Source organism: Aquarana catesbeiana, linkage group LG06 (assembly GCF_042186555.1).
Source record: "Aquarana catesbeiana isolate 2022-GZ linkage group LG06, ASM4218655v1, whole genome shotgun sequence".
Lineage (NCBI taxonomy): Eukaryota > Metazoa > Chordata > Amphibia > Anura > Ranidae > Aquarana > Aquarana catesbeiana.
In genome coordinates, this window is record NC_133329.1 from 200,448,049 (window position 1) to 200,474,749 (window position 26,701).

At 43.5% G+C, this 26,701-nt stretch overlaps 1 protein-coding gene across 2 annotated transcripts in view; it reads left to right on the top strand.

The window, feature by feature from the left end:
* Positions 1 to 26,701, top strand: part of EMP2 (epithelial membrane protein 2) — a 220,480-nt gene that overhangs the window by 151,353 nt on the left and 42,426 nt on the right. For both annotated transcript variants that reach the window (XM_073591211.1, XM_073591212.1), the window contains one exon: positions 10,277 to 10,373. In XM_073591211.1, coding sequence (XP_073447312.1) covers positions 10,277 to 10,373 — 97 coding nt within the window. The remainder of the gene's footprint in view (positions 1 to 10,276; positions 10,374 to 26,701) is intronic.

Sequence of the window (26,701 nt, forward strand, 5' to 3'; positions counted from 1 at the left end):
TCCATGTAGGCATTTGTGGGTGAGGCAGAGGGTCTTGAATGTGATCCGATCCTTTATGGTTAGCCAATGTAGGCTCCTCAGGGATGGGGAAATGGATTCCCAGGGTTTTTTTCCTGTTATCAGTCTTGCTGCGGTGTTTTGGATGAGTTGTAGGTGTGCAATCTGGTATTTAGGTAGTCCGGCGTAGAGGGAGTTTGCGTCCATTGACATTTCTGAGTCAAAAATGACTCCAAGACTTTTGACTTTGGTGCTTGGGGCGATGGTCTGTTTTTTTTTTTTTGTTTAATAAATTTTTATTAGAGAAAAATATAACCGAGATACAATTATAGCTCAAAATAGAAAACATTCCCATTTTAACAATAGCACAGAGAAGGAGAGACAGTACTCACGTAACATACCAATTAGGAAAATTCCGTAATTGCCTCTAGGTAGATACATAGAATTAGTGTACTATCCGACTAGGCAAAAGATATAAACTATGTGAGTACCATGTATCGAATGTATTGATTGAGTAGGAACATAAAACTTTGGTTTATTGAAAATAGGCACTTAAGAGGTAATATTGGGAAAAGAGTGTGGAGAGAGAGAGAATATAAGAAAGATAAAATAGGAAAGGAATATAAGAGGAAGAAATGAGGGGAGGGGAGATGGTCTGTTTAAAGACGGTGGGCGGTGTCCAAGGGTTCTTGTTTTTTGTATTTTGGTTTGTGTGTAGTAGGAGAAGCTCTGTTTTGGATCCGTATAGTTTGAGGTAGCTAGTGGTCATCCAGTTATCTATCAATGTGAGGCATTTTTCTAGTTGTTGATAGTGGTATTTTTGTCCGGTGATGCGAAAGTAGAGTTGTGTGTCGTCAGCGTACAAGTGGTAGCGGAGGTCCGAATTTCTGATGATTTTGAGGAGCGGACCGATGTAGATGTTGAAGAGGACTGGTGATAAAGGTGACCCTTGAGGGACTCCATACGATATTGCCCGGGTTTCAGAGGTGAAGGCTCCTAATTTCACTGTCTGAAAGTGATTTTCCAGGAACGATGCGAACCATTGTAGCTCTGAATCTGTGACTCCCGCTACTTCTGTGAGGGGGTTGAGTAGGTTGTTGTGGTCCACTGTATCGAACGCTGCACTGAGGTCTAACAGTACAAGGAGTCTTGATTCTCCGTCATCTGCAGCTTCGAGGGCGTCGTCCCATACTTTGAGGAGTGCCGTTTCTGTGCCGTGGCCTGGGCGGAAGCCTGATTGCAGGGGGTCCAAGAGTTTGTGTGTGTCCAGGTGGAGTTGTAGCTGTTGTATGACTGCTTTCTCCATGACCTTGGAGATGGTGTTGAGACTTATCGGTCTGCGGTAGTTGGGGTCTTTAGGGTCGACGTTGAGTTTCTTTATAAGAGGTTTGACTATGCCTTGCTTGAGGGCGATTGGGACAGTCCCTTCTTTGAATGACGGATTTATGAGATATGTTATAGTGGGAGCGAGGATGTTGGAACATTCTTTCAGAAGTTTTGTGGGAATGATGTCATTTGAGTGCTGTCTCTGAGGCTTCTGATGATGTTTTTGGTGCTGTCAGTGGTGATTGGGATTAGCAAGAATTTCGGTCCTTGTGTGATGTTCGTATCGATTTCCTCTTTTTGCTTTCGTTGATTGAGGTTGGTAGTTTTTTTCTGTTGAATTGTTTTCCGGATGTTGTCGATTTTGTCGATGAAAAAGTCAGCTCATTGCAAAATTCTTGAGTTTCATTTGCTGGGGGCTCAAGGCAGGTTGGGTTCATAGTCTGGGTGACTATTTTGAAAAGTTCTCGAGGGCGGTTTAAGGCTGTTGAGATGGTGTTCGAGAAATGTTCTTTTTTTGCTTTGAAGATTGCTTTGTGATATTTCAAACTTTGTAGTTTGAGTGGTTTTCCCTTAGTAGATTTTCTTCTCCAGGCTCTTTCAGCTCTTCTGCGTTCACGCTTCAGTAGAGTAAGGGTGCCAGTAAACCATCCAGACTTTTTTTTGCTGATGAGTGTTCTGTGTTTTGGAGCCACTGAGTCTGCTGTTTGTATTAATGCCTTGTTTAAGGAGTTGAGTGGTTAAATTAAAATGCGATTTTGTTTGATAATGTGGTTTTGAAGAGTTTGGAGTGTAGTTTCTTCTGAGATCTAGACCAGTGTGGTGTTGCGTGATTCCGTTTTTGGAGGGTGGTGTTGGTGGCGATTTTGAATTTGATAGCGTGGTGGTCCGTCCAGGGTAGCGGTACGTTTTTCGAATATGTTGATGTCCATATTTTGTTTGAAGATTAGGTCCAAAATATGTCCTGAACCATGTGTAGGAGCATTTATCAGTTGCTGGAGACCTAGTTCTTCTAGTTGGTTAATGCAGGCGGTGGCGATGGGGTCGAGGGTGGAGTTTGCACGGAGGTTGAAGTCTCCAAGAACCACAAAGTTTTTTTTGTTTTCAGGGTGAGTGTTGAGATGAATTCCATGAAGGGTGTAAGGAGATTAGTCTTCGTCCCTGGTGGTCTGTAGAGTGTCTCCATGAATGGCACTGAGTTCTGTAAAGTTGGTTTGGTGAGTGCGAGGTGAGATTTGAAGATTACTGCTAGGCCTCCTCCTTTTTTTCCTCTTCTATGCTCAGTTAGGATCCTGTCGTTCTCAGGCACCAATTCGGTTAAGATGGCGTTGCAGTCGGGTGTTAGCCAGCTTTCCGTGATGAAAAGGCAATCTATGTTGTTTTCGATGATGAAGTCGTGGATTTCCAGTCTGTGCTTGACTGCAGATCAGGTGTTAATCAGGGCGCATGCTAGTTGTTGTGGTTGAATTGGTGTCTCTATATTTGATTGTAGGTTGGTCACTTTTTTTGTAGTCGTTTTTGAATGTAGGTTGGTAATATTGAGGCGGTATTTCTTAGCCTGTGGAGGGCGTTCGCTGAGTATTTGAAATTGCACATGGTGAGAAAAGGTTCTGATGGCTGCCACTGCTACGGGGGTGGTGGTGTTGATGGTGCAGAAAGTTCTGGAGGTGGTGATGAAGGGGGGGTGCACCTGCTGGACTACCTACCTTCCTGTTGTTCCAGAGGAAGGCGAAAAACCCCTAGCTCAGCTGGCCTGAAAACCTCTTTTCCTCTAAACGTAATTCGTTCCCCCTTGTCCTCTGATGACAAAGTGAATAGCTCCACACCAAGTTCACTATATGGACCCCTTATGTATCTGTACATGTTGATCATATACCCCCTTAATCTCCTCTTCTCGAGAGAGTAAATAAAGTTCCTATAATCTATCCTCATAGCTGAGCTCCTCCATGCCTTTTATCAGTTTGGTTGCTCTTCCGTTTTAACCCTGTCTTTCTGAAAGAGAGCATAGCCAGGAATATTAATATATGAAGAAGACTTGTCATGTGAAGAATGAAGCCAAGATTCAGCAATATCATTTTAATACATAGTTCTTCTTGTGCACTAAAGCTCCCAACTTGCCTGTTTTGCTTGGCAGACACATTTTTGTACACCTATTTAGCATATTTTCAATTTTAGTACAAATAGTACCATATCCAATGGTTGTTTGTAACATGAGAACCTTCATATCACCAGCCATAGTCCTCCCCCTATCTTTCCCCATTCCACCCACCAAAAGGGGCTGACCCCTGTCTAACCTGTTTGCCCCATTTATAATCTAATTCACCATCCCCCACCACCTCCCTCTAAATCCTAGTTTAAATACTCCTCCAGCCTTCCCATAAACCTCTCCCCCAGCACAGCAGACCCCCTTCCATTTAGGCGCAAACCATCTTTAGCATATAGGTTGTACCCCAATGAAAATTCAGCCGGTGCTCTCAAAGCCCAAATCCCCTCTCTTTACACCAGGTCTTTAGCCATGCATTCAGTTCTCTAATCTCCCCTTGTCTTTCCTGTGTTGCGCATGGCACAGGCAATATTTCAGAGAATATCACCTTGGAGGTCCTTCCCTTCAGTTTGCAGCTTAGGTCTTTAAATTTGTTCTTAAGGAGCCTCCGCCTTCCATATACTCTGTCATTGGTTCCAATGTGGATCAAGTTAGTTGGGTCATGACCAGCCTCTCCCAGTAATTTATCAACCCTGTCCATCATATGCCAAACCCTGGGACCAGGGAGACCGCAAATCATTTGATTTAGGTAATCCTGGTGACAAATTATTCTCTGCCCTCTGATTATAGAATCCCCTATTACCACCAGCTGTCAGACCTACCTACACTGTCCTCACCACCCCTACTAGATGAGCTGCTCTCCCGGCTGTTAGGGGTAGCACTGACATCTAGGGCTGCCACCTTTGAGCTTGCCACCCCCACATGTTCACCCAACTTGGCAAATCTGTTAGGGTGCTCAAACCCAGGGCTGGCCTTCCTTTTCTTTGAACCCCTACCACTCCCTCTAACTATATTAACCCTTCTTCCCAACTGATAATCCTGACTTACCCCTCCACCCTCCCCATCAACCCTACTAACCACTGGCTCAGTGAGCAGAGGACCCCTTTCAAGGTTGTGTGTTCCGCCCAGTGTTGCAGTTTGCTCTTCCAGATCTCAATTGTGAGTTTCCAGAAGGGCAACCCGCTCACGTCTGTCACAGCGGTATCATCCTGTAGCTGTTGCTCCATTGTTGTATACATGTGGCACACTGTGCACTGCACAAAACCTTCAATCTGGCTAGCACAAATGATCCCAGTTACAATATTATTACTAACAGAAAATTTCAGATGTTACTTACAGGCTTGAAGACTCCTGTTATAATCTCCTGTTTTTAACTCCCCACTTAGTAAATGTTCCACTTGGTCTAAGTTCCAGCAAGCAAAAAGGTTGACAAGCTCAAAGTGAGTACTACAGAAAGTTATATAGGACATATAGCACCTGTGACCAAGTAACCACTCTCTCCTTAATTAGTAGACGGAAGGAAGGAAAGGGAAAAAAGCTATTTAAAAAGTGACAGAAAAGGTGTTTAAAAAGCTGCAAGTAAAGATCCCCCACAAAAAACTAAAAATGCAATCGCCAGCAGTCAAATGCTGTTCTTCTACACCTCTGCCCAAGTAATTGTAACAGTTTCCCACATTATTTTGATGTGGTGCAAGCTGAGTTGATCGCTCAGCCACGTCTTCTTCTTTCAGGCATATGGCCTTCAGGCCCAAGTTGTGCCTTTTCCGTGTCAAGGTGCACTCCATTATTTTAGTAAGTGCCTCCCAGCTAATGCAGGCTTTGGATGGAGGTTCTTTCCGGCAGCTTTTAAGTTTGGGTTAAAACTGAGTGTTTTAGTTGTACAACATTTACAAATCTATGTGGAAGTCACACTGACTTGTCAAGGCCCCTCTGTATAGCGCAGTCCTAACTCTAGTCTGAGAGCCTCCATGTTAGAGCATATACAGTATAGCAATAATTTTTTTATTCAGACTTTTAGACCCCTTTTACACTGGGGCTGCACCGCGTTAGCGGCAAAGCAGCGCTAGTTTTAGCAGCGCTTTACTGTCGTTTTAGCTTTTCAGCTGCTTTTAACCCACGGCAGCGCCCGAAGAAAGGGTTAAAAGCGCCTGTGTTGCCGCGCTTTTGAAGCACTTTTCAGGCGCTTAGGAAGCGCTGCCAATACATTCCAATGGGCAGGGGCCGTTTAAGAGCACCGTTTACAGCGCTCCCAAGCCGCCCCAAACATGCTGCTTCCAGGACTTTTTGTAATGTCCCGCAAGTGTACCGCCTCATTGTGAAAGCACTTCTGTGCAGTTCGCTACACAGCCATCTTAGACCCCTTTCACACTGGGGCATTTTGCAGGCGCTATAGTGTTAAAAATAGCGCCTGCAAACAGCCCTAAAATAGCTGCTCTATTCACTCCAGTGTGAAAGCCCGAGGGCTTTCACACTGGAGCGTTGCACTGGCAGGGCGTCAGAAAAAGTCCTGCCAGCAGCTTTTTTGGAGCGGTGAACTCACCGCTCCTCTACCGCTCCTTCCCATTGAAATCAATGAGGCAGCGCTGTCATACCGCTGGCGGCGGCGTTTTGTCCGGCGGATTTAACCCCTTTTCGGCCGCTAGCAGGGGTTAAAACTGCCCCACTAGCTGGCCGAATAGCTCTGCTAAAATGACGTAAAGCGGCGCTAAAAATAGCGCCGCTTTAGCGCTGGCGCCCGGGGCGGCACAATGTGTGAAGGGGTCTTATAGCTGTGTGAACCAGCTCCAGTGAGAGCCGGTCACAGGCTCCTGACATATGAATTGGATGAAGGGAAACCTGCATCCAATTTGCAATAGTGTGAACCCAGCCTTAAGCTGAGCTTTAATAGCGTGCTTAAGTTGGAGGTATTGATAAAACCACATGGGATTGATCTCAAATTCTGCCGCTAATTGTGTAAAGGTAAAAAAAAAAAAACACCAAACAGATGTTCCCAAGTACATATTCCTGATTTTTTTTTTTTTTTCCATCTCTGGAATCCCTGAACTATACAAATTTCAGGAAAAAGGGGATTATCCCAAATTATAAAAAGTTTATTTAGTAGAGGAGGAAATCCCCAACAGTTTTTTGGTCACATACCATGTTTTGCGAAGGAAATGATACATGCAAAGCCCTTCAAGCTGGCATCTTAAAAGTGTATAAAGGTTGGTGACCTTGACTCATTAACTAACATAAGCTGTAGGATGATTTAGAGCAGTGGTCATCAACCCTGTCCTCAGGGCCCACTAACAGGCCGGGTTTTATGTATTGCCTTGGGGAGATGCAGACTAGAATACTGCAATCACTGAGCAGCAAATGATATCACCTGTGATGTGTTTCAGTTATCTTGCAAACCTGGCCTGTTAGTGGGCCCTGAGGACAGGGTTGATGACCACTGATTTAGAGGAGGACAGAGGTCCACCCTGCTAGATGTTGTAACTGGACAGCTAAGTAGTAGATCCATGGATTTAGTTTAAGTGGTTGTTACCCACTGATAAAATATGCTCCCATCCTCTGCACCAATATAATATTTGTGCCTGTGTCCTGTAAAAGAAAATCTGCCTGATTGTACCTATATGAGCGTGGCACTCAGCGGTTTCCTCTCCTCGCGTCTCCCTCCTATTCACAGCTGCAGTGGGCGGGGCATAGCCCTCCCACTGATGTCAGCCGGGGAGGAGGGGGAGAGAAGAGAGAGAGCACTGACAAAAAGCTGAGCGACAGGAGCTGCGCTCATATGGGTGCAATCGGGCAGATTTTTTACAGGGCACAGGGACAATTATAATGGGGCAGAGAGGATGGGAGCATTTAATAGAAGATATGAAAGCAGATATATAAGGAGCGGGGGGGGGGGGCACTGGTACGAGTGCAGGAGGGGAGGACACAGGAGACAGCAGGCTGCGGCTGACGGAATCACCCAAATGGACAACGATGTTGGGGCACAGCAGCCATGATTATCGTTGTTTGCAGAGAGGAGGGTATAGCCAGGCAGGATCAGCCAGGTATTTCAGGTGATGAGGGGGTCCAAATGACACAGCACAAGCGCTATGCTGTACATCAGGGATATGCAATTAGCAAACCTCCAGCTGTTGCAAAACTACAAGTTCCATCATGCCTCTGCCTCTGGGTGTCATGCTTGTGGCTGTCAGTCTTGCTATGCCTCATGGGACTTGTAGTTCTGCAACAGCTGGAGGTCCGCTAATTGCATATCCCTGCTGTATAATATGCTTTAAGGGAACAGGATCTTTTTTTTTTTTGTGGTTAACAAACTCTCTTTAAAGCTTCTGCATCGATAAGATATTGTAAAAATTCTAGTTTTATCCTTGGTAACTTCCTCCTCCAAATTAAGGCCCTAAATAATAGTATTAACCTTTGCAAAGACCGCCAAGGGTATCCATATAGGGGAGTTATGGAGAAAATACAGAATTCGCGGCATCCAAATCATTGTAAGCTAATTATTTCTCCCCACAACACCACACATTTTAGCCCATGTTAGAGCATTTACAGTATATTAATAAATACATTTAAAGGCAGGTCTGCCGTGTACCAGTTATCCCTAGATGGACTAATTCTTTTAAAGGATATGTATGGAGTTGTTAAAGGAAAAAAAAAATTATACCCACCTAAGCCCAAGAACTAAGTGATCACATGACTTCTAATCTATTGGTTCGCTGTCAGCTCTGAGCAGAGGGCAGTTGACAATCCATACTGTATGCTCTGCCCCGCCAGCGCTCACTGGAATCAGCCTCACACCGAGCCAGCTACCGATTAGGCACAAGGTGTTTGGGATCCTTCAAGAGCCTGGAGTGACTCTGTGACATGTTGGCTGATTCTGGTCATAGTAGAGCACAAATGCACTCTAAGAGACCCACAAGAGAACTATGGCCAAAGAAAGCTTTGGTCACACTTAAGTAAAAAAGCTAGTTTATCAGCAGGAAACTACCTTCACTGGTATATTGGCTGATATTATTAAGCAGTGATGACGGGAAATGTAGTAGTAGGCATACGGAAGTCTGAGAACAGCTAGTAGTGTGTTGTAGAGAGTATGTAAAAGCTGCAATTTCTTAATTTTTTGTTTTAACATATGAATAGTAGTAAAAGAAGTTAAGAAAATTACTTGTAAAGGTCTAAACAGCCAGTGTTTGCAGGTTATTTAAAATTGATGACTGTGTTTTAATCTGGACAAACTTGGTGACTCCAGAGTGATTTATGAATTCTGTAATGCAAAGGACTGTAAAGCAGATTTATAACCATTATGGCCTGAGGGAGGGTTATCTTATCCTCTGCTTGAAGCCGTTTTAAATCTAACAGCCATAATTGTTCACTAGTTAGTAGCTGATGAGGGTATATTCAGACAAATTGATAGGATTTAATTACAAAAGATGTATTACATGTTGACAAGTCACAAATGGACAATTAAGACATTTAAGAAAAGAATCACAGTTTGCAAGTTATTGTGGGCAATTGCATAAGGCATTTGGGAATCCTTTCTGGCAGTGTATGCAGTAAAGTCTTGCATTGAATTCATAAAGACCCTGCAACATTTTTGTTACTGACTCTTGTAACAAATTTTGTTTTTATTTTTTTAAATTTGTATTGTATAGCACTTTGTTGCAACAAAGTAATAAGGAAAGTGGAGGGAAACAAGACTTTGAGATAAATCTGTGACCAAATTTGTCATAAGTTCTCGAACTGATATCTTATACTTTTTCCATTACTCTCAGCTGCTTCAACCAGTTTCTGTGCCTGTAGGAACTCACCAATTTGAGGTACTTGTGACAGTTATGTTATAGTTGTGACAGACTTGTGCACCTTACCGAAATGTACATAAATCTACCCTAGGAGAGGCCATAGGGCAAATTTTTTCCTACAACCACAGGCAGTTGGCAGGGGGAATCCCTCCTTCCGGGAGAATACAATGGAAGTCACCCCCGCTGAAAGAAGATGGTGATTATAGCTAGCGGCTATACAAGCCGCTAGCGATAATTCTATGCAAAATTCGGCAAGCTACTTGTACCCAAGTTGATCGATCAACTTGGTACGTTCAGCCTGCCCATACATTGTTCAAATCTCGGCCGGTTCCTGCTAAACCAGACAAGGTTCAACCTGTCTATGTTGTATTTTGTTTTGGGACACATTTCTAAAGATCATCTATGTCACTCTTTAGGAGTTTCAGGAATTGTGTTTTCCTGGTAAACTAAAGTGGGTAAAAATTTAAGGTTTTCTAGACGCATGCTAGACTATGTCAATAGCAAGAACCTCTTTCCTCCTGTAATTTCCTGTGTTAACTTGTGTCTGAAACTCCATCATTTACAACAACACTAGCTTGTTGTACCTGGTGTGTAGTAATAGCTGGATATAACATTGCTGGATTTTTGTGATTGCCAAATGAGCATTGTCAATTCATACATTTTTGAAATGCGGAAGTGTTTTCATACACTCAAAGATTGGATAAATATTTCCCTATATTCAGAAGAAGAAAAGTTAATTTAAACTTTTGTTTTTCAAAGTGATTCACTTATCTCTATGAAGGATGAATGATAACATTGACAATATGGACCTTTCCTAGAGTAGGTGTGTCTTGGCCTCCATTCTAGGTTTCCTTGCTACGGCATTGCGATACTTGCTTCTCTAGCACAAGCAGGAAAAGAGGAAATGCAGATGATGCATTAATCCCCTGCTTACCAACTGTTTACCTAAGTAAGATCAGCCACCAGACAAGGTAAGAAAAATGTCAAGGAACAGCTGATATGATCATCTTTCTTTGAAAGAAACACTTGTATATGTATCTAAATTGCTCACAAGCACTGCTGAAGTCTTACTCCGGACAAAAATGTTTGTTTTTAAAATGTATTACGTTTCCCTTTTTTGTATTCGCAGGCTTGGTGGGTTGGACAAGACTTTTATGTTGACATCTGGAAGATCTGTTTGAATGCCACTAAAACAGAGTGCTTAGAAATTGGAAGTAATAACCCTAGTAAGTTTCAGCATTAAAATCTCAGTTTTTTACATTTATCACATTTGAATGTCTTCTGACATAAAGACTGAAAACCAGTCTGCATATTTTTCTTTTTATCTTGCCTCTCAGGAGTACTTGATATGTTAACTACCCACTTCCAAAGATCTGTCACACCTCCCCCTAATCGCACTCCATGTGATGATGGGTATCCTCTGACATCGGAGCTTTAAGTTGATATGCGCACACTGAGTGCCCAGGGTTAGAATGCTGCTGAGAGTTCTATATACTGTATGTCTGTGTGCCTGTTTAATTCCATATGACAACCATGTTACTTTAGGCATGATGGGTTTGATTTAAAAGCCAATTTCACCACAAATGGGTATCTTATGTTGTGATTGCTGGCAATTTAGATTTCAATCTGTTGAAATTTGTTAAACAGAAAAAGAGTAGTAAGATACAAAACCAAAACATTTGTATCTATAAAAAGAATAAAAATAACGGTCGAATAATCTGCCGTGTTCACGCGGCGAGAATTTACAATAAGACATTCCCCAGCTATACAGAATTTATGGATTAACACTGCAGATCAATGGTAAAAATAGCCCCTGTATCAAGAGATTTGAGTAGCAATGCACAATCCTAATCGGGGAATAGATTGTAGGCAATTTTAAATTGCCTTCCCGTATCTTTTAGGAATTTCAGTAGGAAAATGTCCTCAGCAGAACACCCAGATAATGCAACTCCAAATTATGTCTGCCATGCTCTGCTTAAATTTTCTATAGAACAAAATAAATGGATACTTGGGGCCCTTTCACGCAAGCGTTCCGCAAAGCGCTAGATTGATGTAGGACTCGGGAAAGTGTTTGGAGGTGGGTAGGGGGAGCACAGCAAATGGCAGAAATGTGTTTTCCTTTTATGCAGTAAGGTACCAAAAAAAAAAAAAAAAAGTTTTGGCTTTAGAACCACTTTAACTGTAAATGACTGAATTATTGCTCTCTACAACAATTGTGACGAAGCACAGTCTGTTTATGTACTTGTGCGCACTCTACACACGCTTTTCTATTCCTGTGCATGGAGTGATGGGGTTGCATTTTTTTAATATCATTTTTAAACACTTGTGATGGCATGGCCAGGTGATAGGTTCCCTTTTAATGGTGACATCAGGGGTTTATTCTACTCCTAACTTAACCTTTGCCCTCCACTGTATCTAATTGAGCACAGTTTGTGCTTGATTAGCTGCTTACCTGGCCACTGTAGACGGGGAATGAGAGCTCTAAACTGGGTTCATTCATTGCAGATGTGAAAGGTTTTTCAGAACTCCTCCTCTTGGCATCCTTGAGACCATTTACAGCCATCCTGGGCTCCTCTAAAGAACAGGAGAGCCCAGAAACCACACTATTATAAAATTGGATGGCTGTAGAGGTCACGTTTACTGAAAATCAGAGAAAAGTTTGCTTAAATAAATTATACCAAACTCACAGCTGCAGCCATGAGCTTGTTTTAACCCTTTGAACTCCAGGACATTTGTAAATGGTTAAGGGATTTTGGTTTTGTCAAAACCAGGAACTCTTTTAGCTTTGGTTCTGAATGTACTGCAGCCAATGTGGTCACTACATTATATACAAAGGGAAAGTATTTTTTACAGATCATTGGTCCACAGTGATTAAAATCCCCTCCGTTTTTTTTTTTTTTTTATGCAACTGCTGAACATATTTTTAAAATAACTTCCCCTAATAACTCACTCTGACTAAACCCCAAGCCATCAATTTACCAGTATCCTGAATATACACCTCTAGTGGTCACCTGGGGTAAAGTATGCCTGCTAATTTTTGTATGGTAACATTCCACCAGTTTGGACAACATTTTAATATTCCTAGAACCATGCTTTAGAATTAACTGCAACCCGTTGCCATGAAAAATGAATCTTTGATAAAGTATAAAAATGGTAACCAGAGGTTACGTAGGTTATAAGTGTGGGGGGAAAAGAGTCCATCCAGTTCAGCCTATAGATGAATGGAAGTATCTGTGTGAATGTTTTATTTTCCAAAAATTCCCATAGTTTTCTATATTCTGCTGCCTGGCAAAGGCATCTAAAAGTTTTTTTTTTTTTTTTTTGAGCAGGCGATGGGCTTTCTGGTAAAATCAATCCGAATGGCTTTACAGCCACCCAATCTTTTACAGGAAGTGGCATGGGGTCTCCTTGCTGCCTTTCCTGGGCTCTCCTGTCCCACCTGGATGTGACTGTGCACTAAGAAAAGTGGTTGGAACTTCTGTTGTTGCCTCTCTGACATCAGAAAGCGACAAGGATTTCTTTACTACTTAAGGTTGGTTTACGAGTCAATAGTGGCTTGTAAAGCAGCTGATCAAATTGATCTCCGCTTGATCGACTGCTTTTAAGGGCAGAGGAAGAGATCTGGGTTCTAACAGATCCCAGATCTCTCCATAAAGGGTACCTGTTATGGCCCAAGCTATCACAAGGGATGTTGTTCATCTCATCCCTTGTGATAGCAATAAACTTCAATAAAAAAAAGTGTACATTTTTTTTTTTAAAAGAAGTCCTCCCATCTCTTCCCCCCCCCCCCCCCCCCCCCCCGAGTACTCCAGTTTCCTCCCACACTCCAAAGACATGCTGGTAGGTTAATTGGATCTGGTCTAAATTGTCCCTAGTATGTATGAATGTGAGTTAGGGACCTTAGATTGTAAGCTCCTTGAGGGTAGGGACTGATGTGAATGTACAATGTATATGTAAAGCGCTGCGTAAATTGACGGCGCTATATAAGTACCTGAAATAAAATAAATTAAAATGCACGCACTTGTAAACAGTGATTGCACCACACATGTAAACTATCCCTGTGAACAGAGCAATAATTCTAGCACCAGACCTTTTCTGTGCAACTTTAAGCCAGTAACCTGTAAAGGCTTTTGATTCGTTGCCTATAGATAATTTAACAGCTCTGCTGCTGACAGACCCATTTTGCTCTGCAGAGCTCAATGGAAGCAGTACATCAGTGAGAGAGTTAAATGTGCTCTTGGCATAGCTTGTGGGATGGGCCACGCTATGACTTCTGGCAGCTCTCCAGTCCCAGGCTAATAGGTTACTGACCTCATGCCATTTTTAGTCATGTAAGTTTGTATGTGATGGTGGGCTCTAACTTACTGGCTGCCCCTCACCAGGGGAAATTTACACATTACCAAGCTTTAAAAAAAGTGCAGCGTAAGACCCTTTTTGCTGCATACCACTCATGACCAAAATGCCTCTGATCCCTGAAAGGAGGAGCAGATGGCAATCTTCAGTGTTGCTTTTAAGAGTTTATTTAAACCACAGGACAGTTTGCAGGTAGCGTCTGAACCACATTATTGCAGACTGCATAGAGTCCAGGACTGATGCGGACACACTTAGTAAGTAGCCATTATTAGGAGTCCAGGCTTGACCACTGTCCAGATGTGCTGGACAGTATATGCTGGAGCATTTGGCTTGTGCTGTCTGAGAGCGCATTCATCATAGTAGGAGGTTTTGTTGGGGTACACGCAAGTTTGCCTCTCCGTGACAGTATGGACCAAAGCAGTCTTTTTTAATAAAATGATGCAGTCTTTAAATACCAATGTGTACAGCAAGTCCCCTATGCTAATGCTACATACTAAGATTTTTAGTGTCATCCGGATCAAAAACAATTGATAGCCACCATTATCAACCTTGCCCACCTCTCCTGGTGTTTCAGACCTTTTGCAGAAAACATTCGAAATTTAGAAGCAGAGTAAATCCTGTTGTGTTCCTAAGGCTGACCATACACACAGCAAATTTCTTCCCTACAACCACCAGTTGCAAGAAAAATGTGCTTGATTCCCCCTTCAACACATCAATATTTTATAAATGATATAGGGTCTGGGATTAAAAGTACCATTTTAGTGTTTGCAGATGACACCAAGCTATGCAGTGGGATAATGTCCTTACATGTCTCCCGACTTGCACGCCAACCTCAATGTACTGTTTAATTGGGCATACTGTTTAATTTAATGTTGTTAAATGTAAAGTTATGCACTTGGGCTCTAAGAATATGCATGCATTATACATACTAGGGGGAGTACAACTGGGGGAATCAATAATGGAGAATGATCTGGGTGTTTTTGTGGTAGCTCATAAGCTTAATAATCGCATACAATGCCACGCTGCGGTTTCCAAAGAGAGCAAAGTCCTTTTCTTATATTAAAGGTATAGACTCCAGAGAGATCTCAATTTGCCCCTGTACAAATTATTAGTAAGACCTCATTTGGAATAGGCAGTTCAGTTTTGGGCACCAGTTCACAAAAGATATCGGGAACTGGAGAAAGGTGCAGAGAAGATGCAACACAATGTTTTGGCAGCTGAATCTAAGCTGCCTGATTTCTGTTTGATGCCAGGTAAATCTTGCATTGCACCTTAGAATTTGCAGCCTATTCAACACCCAGGCCCTGTAAAGATGCAAAACCGTGTTTCAGCAGCTGAATATCAGCTGCCTAATATCTAATATTAGCTGCAGGGTAACTTCTGTATTGAGGTGAGTTTCCATCTAGATAAAGGCAGGCCCGTGGACTTGTTGTATCTGGACTTTGCGAAAGCATTTGACACCGTTCCCCATAAGCGTTTACTGTACAAAATAAGGTTTGTTGGAATGGACCATAGGATGAGTACATGGATTGAAAACTGGCTACAAGGGCGAGTTCAGAGGGTGGTGATAAATGGGGAGTACTCGGAATGGTCAGGGGTGGGTAGTGGGGTCTCCCAGGGTTCTGTGATGGGACCAATCCTGTTTAATTTGTTCATAAACGATCTGGAGGATGGGGTAAACAGTTCAATCTCTGTATTTGTGGACGATACTAAGCTAAGCAGGGCAATGACTTCTCCGCAGGATGTGGAAACCTTGCAAAAAGATGTGAGCAAATTAATGCGGTGGGCAACTACATGGCAAATGAGGTTCAATGTAGAAAAATGTAAAATAATGCATTTAGGTGGAAAAAATATGAATGCAATTTATACACTGGGGGGGAGAACCTCTGGGGGAATTCTGTTTATTTCAAGACCCATATTGAACAATGACTGAACAGCTGGATAAAAATAGTATCTTTTGCAGCCAAAACCTCTAAAAAGCTTCTTTTTCTAAGTTGTGAATCAGATTGAGATGCTGTATTTAAGCCAAGTGTTAATGTAAAAGTTAACCCATAACACCACATACAACTTGAAGGCATCTCCCAAACATGTAATGAGTGGACGTACCCGGGTGCCCACGCAATCCTGTGATCTTTGGTTACAGACCATCACAGACCGAGATATGGGCACTGTGATTGGCCCTCACAGCCTTCACATTGTAAACATACGTGTCTGTGTCAGCTCTCCCTGCTGAGCTCAGTGAGGGCTCATTGTGGTGGTGGTGGGGTGCTGCAGCCTGTGCTTACAGCTCTCTGTGTAACTGATGATTTTACACAGAGAGCTGTCACAGATCACACAGACTGCAGCTATCCCCACACAGTACACCAACCACCGCTGTCCCTGTCCCAACATCTGTACCGGGGGAACAAAACATGTGCACTAGTGTTCCATTGCAATATCAACATCTGTGGGTGTCCACCAGTGAACGATCAACATCTGTCATAGTGTACAAGTGCACAAAAACAGCGATCGCACCACATATTTGAGGTATCGCCGCGAACGTCGGAGCAAGAGCAACAATTCTAGCACCAGACCTCTTGTGTTACTCTAAACTGGTAACCAATAAAGGCTTATAAAGTGTTGCTATGGAGATTTTTTAAATGCCAAAGTTTGGCGCCATTTCACAATCATGGCATGTTTGGTATCTATTTACCCGGCACAACACCATATTTTATATTTTACCAAAAATGTGGGTATTATATTGTCTGTGTGCATTGAAATTAATTAGTGTATTTATGCGTTAGTGTGTAAAATTGCGCAAATACAGTGTAACATAAAAATTTGCAAAACCCACCATTTTATTCTCTAGGGCAGGGCTCTCAAACTGGCAGCCCTCCAGCTGTTGTGGAACTACAAGTACCATCATGCCTCTGCCTATGAGAGTCATGCTTGTTACTGTCAGCCTTGCAATGCCTCATGGGAATTGTAGTTCTGCAACAGCTGGAGGGCCACCAGTTTAAGACCCCTGATCTAGGGCCTCTGCTACAAAATATATGTTTGGGGGTTCTAAGTAATTTTCTAGCAAAAATACTGATTTTAACTTGTAAACAAAAAGTGTCAGAAGAAGGCCTGGTCTTAACAGCTTCAGCCCCAGAAGGAGTTGCCCCCTTCCTGACCAGAGCACTTTTTACAATTTGGCACTGTGCAGCTTTAACTGGTAATTGCGCAGTCATGCAATGCTGTACCAAAACAACATTTTACGTCCTTTTTTTTCCCCACAAATAAAGAGAATTTTTTTTTTTTAATTTTCCCGAAACTTGTAACAAAATATAAAATGTTCCATGGGCTCAACATGCCTCTCAGCAAATAGCTTGGTGTCTACTTTCCAAAGTGGGATCATTTGGGGGGGGGGGGGGGGGTTGTTGAACTGTTCTGGTGTTTTATGCACAACATTAGAAGCTTATGCCACACATCACCCACTCTTCTAACCAGTTTAAGACAAGCCCTTTCTGACACTTTTTGTTTACATGAAAACATTTTTTTTGCTAGAAAATTGCTTTAAAAAATATATGTTTGGGGGTTCAAAGGCCCTACAGATTAAAATGGTGGGTGTTGCAATTTTTTTTTCCCACAGTATTTGCGCAGCGATTTTTCAAACGCAATTTTAAAAAAACAAAAACAAAACAAATTTCTTTGAATTTTTACTCACTAAAACACAGTATATTGCCCAAATGTTTGGTAAAATATAAAAGATGATCTTATGCCGAGTACATAGCTACCAAACATGACATGCTTTAAAATTGCGCACAACCGTGCAGTGGCGACAAACTACATACATATTACTTGTACATATAAAATTACTTCCCTCGCTCTGACGTTCGCGATGATACCTCACATGCATGGTGCAATTGCTGTTTACATATGACACGAGACCGACGCTTGCAATTGCCTTTGATCACGGGGGGATGGGTGCTTTTTTTTTAAATTTTTTTTATTTTGCCTTTTTATTTTTACACTGTTCCTTTATTTTCTTTTTGTTAATCATTTTTATTGTTATCACAGGGAATGTAAATATCCCCTATGATAGCAATAGGTAGTGACAGGTACCAGGCTAATTTAGCTGCTAGGATTGCTTTTACATAAAAGCCGCCCGCTGGCTGAAAAGAACGATACCAAGATGATACCTAAACCCGCAGGCATCGTTCTGGTATAACCACTCAAAGTCCAGCAACATACCAGTATGTTGCTGGTCCTTGTTGGGCATATATTTTAATGTCTTTTTTTTTTCATGCAGCCTGTGGGCTGAACAAAAAATATTGATTGGTGGGTATGCCCACCATTAGAATACCACCCTGCATCCACCACTTCTAATGATGGGCATACATGCACCATTTTTTTTTTTTTTTAACTGTGGTGGTGAAATCACCTCCTACAGCGCTGGAGTCGCTGATTTACGTGTCGTGAGCGCAAATGCTGTTGCTGTCAAGATAAATAAATCAGTGCTGCAGCTGAATGGCATCCCTGAAAAGCAAATAATGGTAACAATAAAACAACTCAATAAACAACTTTTTTTTATTGCAATCTGTACCATAAAAAGAGTAAAAAATATATATGCCGAAACATTAGGGGCGGATTGCCCCCATGCTAGGGGCAAATCGCCCCTCCACCCCTGCCCCCATGCATCGGCATATACGCTCCTTTATTTTCAATTGTGGTACCTCATACAGTGCTGGAGTTGCTGATTTATGTATCGTGAGCAAACGCTGTTGCTGTCAAGATTAGAGGTCGCCCCATATGGGTTTTTCTCTGGCCGATATTTAGAAATCGCAGCGGCCGATGGCTGATATACGATGCCGATTTTTTTGGGCCGATATGTTAAGCCGATTTTTTTTTTTTTTTTCCCTTCATCTCATAAAATCTAACAGTTAGACCCCTTTCACAATGTGGCGTTTTTCAGGCGCTTTTGGGCTAAAAATAGTGCCTGTAAAGTGCCTGCAAAACGGCTCCCCTGCAGTCTCAGTGTGAAAGCCCGAGTGCTTTCACACTGAGGCGATGCGCTGGCAGGATGTTAAAGTCCTGCTGCAAGCCGCATCTTTGGAGTGGTGTATACCGCTCCTCTACCATTCCTGCCCATTAAAATGAATGGGCACCACTGCTGAAGCACCTGCAAAGCGATTCGGCAGCGGCGCTTCACATCGGCCGCTAGCTGGGTTATAAGTGCCCCACTAGAAGCCGAATAGCGCCGCTAAAATGACGGTAAATCGCCGCTAAAACTAGCAGCGTTTTACCGTCAACGCCTGCCTGCTCCAGTGTGAAAGCAGCCTTAAGTAATAAGTGATACAGAAAATTTCTTACATTTAAACAGGTAATCAAAATTTTTGGACGAGAAAAAAAAAAAAGGGGCTAACTTTACTGCTTTTTTTTTTTTTTTTAATTCATTAGTGTATTTTTTCCCAAAAAAATTGGGTTTGTAAGACCGCTGCGCAAATACCGTGTGGCATAAAATATTGCAGCAACCGCTATTTTATTCCTTAGGGTCTCTGCTAAAAAAAAAAATATATATATAAATTTTTGGGGGGTTCTAAGTGATTTTCTAGCAGAAAATACAGGATTTTTACTTGTAAGCAACAAATGTCAGAAAAGATTTAGTCTTTAAATGGTTAAACTGAGAACTCCTCCACATGGAGTTCAGTTCATTGACAAGTGGAAACATTGTATCTTTTTAGTTTCTTTTATCAGACTTGGCAGGCTGCCCAGAGAGGAGAGAAGTCGCTCCACAGATGATTTCAAGCAACTTGCGTTGACTTCTATTAGGGCCCTTTCACATTGGGGCGGTTTGCAGGAGCTATTGCGCTAATAATAGTGCCTGCAAACCGACCCGAAAGTGCCACTGCTTTGTCTCCAGTGTGAAAGCCCTAGGGCTTTCACACTGGAGTGGTGCGCTAGCAGGACGGGGAAAAAAGTCCTGCTAGCAGCATCTTCGGAGTGGTAAAACCGCCCCGCTATCGGCCGAATACCGACGGTAAAGTGCCGCTTACAATAGCGTTGTTTTACCGCTGACGCCGCCCCAGTGTGAAAGGGCCATTACAGAAGTAATTTGCAAGTCGCGCTGAAGTTATAATCGGCCGGTTTTATCAGCACAATCGGCCGATGCTGATTAATTAAAAAACGCCAAATATCGGCCGGCCGATATATCGGTGGACCTCTAGTCAAGATAGGGGAATCAGTCCTGCAGCTGAATGGCGTACCTACAAAGAAAATGATTAACAATAAAACCCAGTAAACAGAATATAAAAGATTTGCATACCTGCAAAGCAAACATGATAAAACATAGTAACAATAAAACATTGCAGTTAAGCATAAATACAGTAAAACAGAGTAGAACAATAGAGAGAGAAGAACAAGAAAACACAACTATTTTTGACTATTTATATACAGTTTTTTTTGTAACTGTAAAGGTTCCAGGTTCGAATCTCTAAAAATGCGATGGTATCTTTGGAGACCCTGTGAAAGTGTGTCCTAGGACTGTGCAGTGCTGTACCCTACGCTAATGCTCCACTAGTGTGTGGTAGTCAGGGGCGTTGCTAGGTGTCAAAAAGACCAGGGGCTTCAGCCTGAAGGCCGATGGTGGCACCGTGGGGGGATCCGGGGTGGTTGTGTCGCGGGTGTTTTTGGCTGGGTGGTGGGGTTGTGTGGTGGGGGGTAAGCTAACTTGCTGGTTGCTGCCTGGCTTACCAGTGCTGCCCATCAATGATGGGCACTAAACTCACCTAACTGACACACTGACCATTACACTGACCTCACCTACCTGACATACATACACTGACGGACAGTATAGACATACATACACTGACCTCACCTTACCTACCTGACATACATACACTACACTGACCTGGCTAACTGACACACACTGACCTCACCTACGACAAGTATTATATAAACCTATGTGCAATGCACACTCCAAAACACATTGGCAGAAGAGTAAAGTCAGTCTCTCAACTTGTCTCAAGTAAAAAAAAAAGCATACAAAATTTCTTACGTTGTATTTTTATTATACTTAAATACTTATTATACTTAAAACAAAGTTATCAACATCCAATACAAACAGATGCAGGTTACACACATCAATTCAGTACTTAAAAGTGCAAGGTACCCACTGATGTGAAATACACATCTGTTTAAATATAAAATTCCAAAACTACCCATAAAATGCAGCTTACACACATCAATTCGCTACTAGAAGGGATACTACAAGTAATTGGCAACAAAACTAGCTCAATCAGTTTGTGTATAGACCATACACCTTTAGTTTATCTTCCATTTAGGTGTTGAATCACTTTTGTTTCTGTCCATGGAATGGATGCAGGCAGCCCTAGTTGAACCTCTTCCGCTGGATGTGAGTGACACTCTCACAGCCATGAGAAAAGGGTTTAATTTTCCCATAAGAATTTGCTCACTGTAGAGATTTTTTATATCCTCTGAGTCCTCTGTAAATTGAACCTTAACCACATGACATACAGGAGGTGGCTCCTACAGGCAAATAACCGTGCATGAGTCAGATAAATTTTAAACACAAAACAGAGTGCAAAATCTGGTGGTGCAGCTGTGCATGGTAGCCAATCAGCTTCTAACTTCAGCCGTTTCAGTTCAGCTTTCACAATACCACCTGGAAGCCGATTGGTTACTATGCACAGACGCACCACATTTTGCACTCTCTAGTTTTAGAAAATCAATCCCAATGTACAGTAAAGGAATTCTAAACATTGAGTGTCTCTTGACAGCAAAATTTTAGGGAGGCTGTGTGAGTCACTGACAAAAGGCATGACTAGGCTCAGTCAGGCCGAAAGACAAAAAATTAAAAAATCTGTTATTTAACTGCCAAATGGCAGAGAATTATGATTAACCACTTGCCACCCGCCCTATTACACAGTGATGGTGGCAAAGTGGTTTGATAATCCTGATGGGACAACATATGACGTGATCAGGATTATCCGCTATTGCGCGCCCCCGGGGGAGCGCACCATGGCAATCAGGGGGTGACGCTTGTCCCTCGGACACAGCACATCCCCGATCAGGGTAAACAGCCAATGAAATTGGCTGTTTACCATGTGATCGGCTGTGTCCAATAACCGCCGATTACTTGTCATAACAAATCGGGCACACGCGCAATGCGCGCCAATCGGAGAAGGCGAGTGTCCCTAGGACACAGCGCATCTCCGATCTGGGTAAACAGCCAATTAAATGGCTGTTTACCCATGTGATCGGCTGTGTCCAATCACAGCTGGTCACAAGTATAAACACTGTGGCGGTTTCCAGGGATCTCTCCTTCTCTCTCCTCACACACCGATCGTGTGAGGAGAGAGGAGGAGAGATCTGATCAGTGAGTAAAACATCTTTATTTTTACATCTACTGTCTGCACAACACTAACCCCCCCTCATCAATAAAGAGAACCTGTCACAGCCCATCAGGACCTGTCACAGCCCATCAGGACCTGTCACAGCCCATCAGGACCTGTCACAGCCCATCAGGACCTGTCATCGGTACTGCCATCAGCACAGCCACTGCCATCAGCACCATCTGGATCTGACAGCCCATCTGTCACACAGGCCGCCATCAGTACCACTAACGGTACCGCTATTAGTACCGCCATCGGTAACATCTGGATCTGACAGCCCATCTGTCATAGCCCATCTGTCACACAGGCCCGCCATCACTACCGTCAGTAACTGTCAGTACCATCACACAGGCCCACCATCAGTGAGCTGTCGGTAGCACCACCAGTTCCGTCACACAGGCCCTCCAAAAGTACCACCATCATGTCCCAAAGAGTTTACACACCTGAGGAGGCATATAACATCCTTACCATGTCGGATGATGAGAGCAGCGGGGAGCTCTCATTATCCAATTCTGGTTCGGGATACGAGCCAGTGGAGGTTAGCGGATGGGAGTCGGAGTCAGCGGAGGAAACCGCCCCTCCTAAAAGAGTAAGGAGATCAGGACCTAGATCAGAAAACCTGCCTACCACCAGCAGCGCCAGACCCCAGGAAGAGGAGCCCAGTCCAAGTACTGGAATTGCACATCCAGCCCAAAGAATCTGGGCCCAGTCCTACCTTCCCGATGCCCTGGCAAACCCCTTATGGTTGCCTGCCAACTCAAGAGCCACTCCAATCCCCCCTTTCACTGCACAGCCAGGTGTGCAGCCCAACACTTTGAATTTTTCATATTTGGACTATTTCCATTTGTTTTTCCCGGAAGATTTGTTGCAGTACATGGTGGACCAAACAAATCTCTATGCAGAGCAATTTATTGCTGCCAACCCCAGTTCGTCCTACGCCCCTATGTTCCATTGGCGACGTCTCACACTAGACTAATTCAAATTGTTCTTGGGCCTTTTAATATGGGGCTTACAAAGTAAAATGAACTGCATGCCTACTGGTCCACCCACCCCATCCACAACATGCCCCTATATTCTTCTGTTATGTCCAGGACAAGTCACGATATGATAATGCGTTTCCTACATTTCAATGACAATTCGCAGTGCCCTCCCCAAGATCATCCCAACCACGACAAATTATATAAGCTTCGCCCCCTAATAAATTCTTTTACCAAACGATTTTCTGAAGTCTTTATCCCTGACCAAAATATTTGTGTAGCCAAATCCCTTATCCACTTTACTGGCCGGCTGAATATCAAGCAATATATCCCAAGTAAGAGAGCCAGGAACAAATTATGTGACCGAGCCACTGGTTACGTGTACTCATTTTGTATTTACGAGGGAAAAGACTCCCAGCTCCAGCCCCGTGAGTGCCCCACATACATAGGAACCAGTGGTAAAATTGTGTGGGACCTTGCATACCCCCTGTTCAAAAAAGGTTACCACTTATATGTAGATAATTACTACAGCAGCTTGCCCCTTTTCCGTCACCTGTATTGTGAAAAAACCCTGGCCTGCGGTACCTTCCGAAAAAATAGGAAGGGCTTCCCACAGAATTTACTAGCAAAATGGCTACAAAAGGGGAAGCCGCATTCATGAGGAATGAGGAGGTGTTGGCCATGAAGTGGCGGGACAAGAAGGATGTTCACATGACTACCATTCACAATGACACCTTGGTGGAGGTTCAGAGAAGACGTGGCCCCGTAGTAAAGCCTGAATGTGTCCATGACTACAATCTGTATATGGGGGGGGGTGGATTTAAATGATTAGATGCTGCAACCATATTTGTCAACCCGCAAGTCCAAATATTGTTATAAAAAAAGTTGCATTTCATCTGTTTCATATGGCCATGTTCAGTTCATTTGTCTGCTATCAAAAATCACCCGAAAACCAACCCATCACCTACCTCAAATATATTGAAAACATTGAGGTGAGGCGTGACCGGGAGCAGATGGTAGTGTGTGTTGGTGAGGAGTGAGAGCGTGTGCGCACCCTGCTCCACGAATACAAAGCCCCTGGAGTAATCAGCCATAGTAATCAGCTGTATTACCTGGAGTATCTAGCCTCTCTTACCGCTGTGCTGCCTGTGTCTCCTATCCCCCCTGTGAGCGTCTGTCGGGGACTGCACAGTTTATCCGTAGACACCTGCCGAATCTCGGAGGGCACTCGTAGCCTGACAGCTGCAGCGTAATCTTGCGAGACTAGGGACCTCGAGGAGGGACGGCCGCTGCAGGAACAGGAGAGAGCAGTGGTGGTGTTAGTGTGTGCACTCCGCAAAGTTCTCTGGAAGCTGTGTAAAGAACTGTACTTTGTTTGGTGCGGCACTAAGGACATGCTGCGGATACCAGAGCACTGATAAGGCAGTGAGTAAAAGCACATTCAGCTCGGCAGGACGGAGGTATTGTCTTCATTAAATTCCTTTTTCCTCTCTCCTATATAAATACTGTGGTCGGAGGGTGATCTACCAAGGGGATGTGGATTGTGGAGGACTGTAAGCCGAGTTGTGAGCCTGGGAAGAGGCCTTTACACAGCGTGAGTGAAAATATTGCTTTGGGCACATCAGAATAGCAATAATCTGTTTCTTGATCTCATTGCTGCAATAACTAAAGTTTAACAGGCGTTGATGAGTGGGGTTGCTTATCTGTGCTTTGTGTGATAATTAAAGTATTCGTTCACCCCACCACAGTTAAATAAGCTTTATAGTAGATTGGGCACTATGTCGACAAGGAGGAAAGCAGATGAACACACCAGCCAGGAGAGTGTGGGAATTCAATCTTTACGATCGGCCAAAGAAAAGGAGAAGGACAAAGGGGCTCAGCCAACTGTGGCAGGTGCAACGGCGGCGGCTGTGGCAGCAACGGCGGCGGCTGTGGCAGCAACCGCCAAACTGGAGAGAATGGTCCACATAGCGGAACACACTCCAAATAAGGGGGGGCAGCATGCACAAACAAAATCAACAGATAGAAAGAGCCAGGGGCTCCCGAGTTTGCCCACATGTGCCTCTGGTATAAAGAACCCCACTAGTAAAGGGCCAGGAGGGACTGGAAAAGAAAGAGCCCCCTGCCACCTTAACACCTCTAGTGGAAGGAGAACCCTCCCTGAAAGACATTCTCTTGGCAATTAACACATGCAAACACTCCCTGGGTGAATTAGGAGATCAAATGAAGGACATCAAAGAGGAGCTTGTCCTGGCACGGCATGAGCTCCAGAAAACGGTAGAAAGAGTAACGGAAACGGAAAAAAGAATAAGTGAGATAGAGGATGAGCTGTACCCTATGAAGCAGGAGGCTAAAGTCTGGAAAGAGAAAATAGATAGTCTGGCGGGGAAATTTTTTTTTTAACAGAATAGAGTTTTATTGAACAATAAGACAGTACAAATTGAGAAGGAGTTATACAAAGGAATATCACTAAATACAGATACAGGATTTGCAATAACATGTTTATGTTTCTTCGTATGTGTAATCAGTTGTTAATACAACATCCTATTGGGTAACCAAGGGGTCTATGAGGTTTACACGTTCTAAAACAGGTGGGGTAACTGCAAAATCATACACTTGAAAACCGAGGCACAGAGGGGTCGGGAAGTTCCCTCCTGAGTGATAGTATTACGTCCTCAGGTCTCCAGCAGAGAGAAGGGGAAGGTGGAAGGGGAAATGTGGAGAACTGGGCAGGAGCAGGAGGGGATGTGGGAGGGGGGGGGCGGGGAGGGAGAGAGGGGGAGGGGAAAAAACACCATCCATAACAACATTTTTTTCATAATCAGTACGTCTGTTACCCCTCCTCCCTGATCTCCCCCTCTTCTTTCAGCCTCCCCACTCCAACCTCCTTGAATCTTAGCAAAGATAGGTGACCTACATCTATAGGTCACAACCCATTATACTATCTGGATCACAAGTGTTCGTTCTCCTAAAAGGGGCCATGGACCCCTGACAGCGTTCATCCACATGTATTTACCCAATTTGACCATATTTTGTCGTATTTCTGTGGGCAATTTCTACTTTCGTAGGTAAGCCTGTACAGGGGCAATACACCATTGATCGATTTTTCCCAGGCTGCTATAGTTGGGGGTTCCTTTTGTTTCCACCTAAGGAGTATTTCTCGTCTAGCGTAGAATAGGGAGTATGTAAGGCAGAGTTTAACATAGCGATCTCCCTCTATGTCCTCCAAGTGACTCAGTAGCATAGTAAGGGGGTTGAGCGGGATTTTGGTTCCACATATGTTACCTAATATATCCGCCACTGAAGTCCAGTAAGGGCGCAACTTAATGCATGACCACACTGTGTGAAAAAAGGAACCCACCTCTACACCACATCTGTTACAGTTGGGACTGAGTCCCGGGTATATGTTAGCCAGTCTTTGTGGCGTGTAGTACGCCCTGTGGAGGAATTTTAGTTGAACAAACCTATCTCTAGCTGCTATCATAGTGGGGATAAAAGTCGTCAGGCACTCTTCCCATTCCTCCTCCCCCATAGAGGGGATATCAGCTTGCCACTTTACCATTGACCTAGTTGTTTTAACATCGTGTGCCACTGTGAGGTGCATGTAAAGAGTTGAGAGAGGTTTGTCCAGCATTCCCGAAATTAGGACACGTTCTATCGGGTCTGGTTCGAGGATTACCTGGGAGGGGAACTGTGCTCTAAGAGCGTGGTGTAGCTGCCTATATCTAAAGAAAAAGGTTTGCGGCAACGCATGGCTCAGCCTCAACTCCCGGAACGGAATTATACCCTCCCTGCGAATAACATGTTTTAATTTGACAATCCCTTTTTTGGCCCAACTTGCCGGGTCTG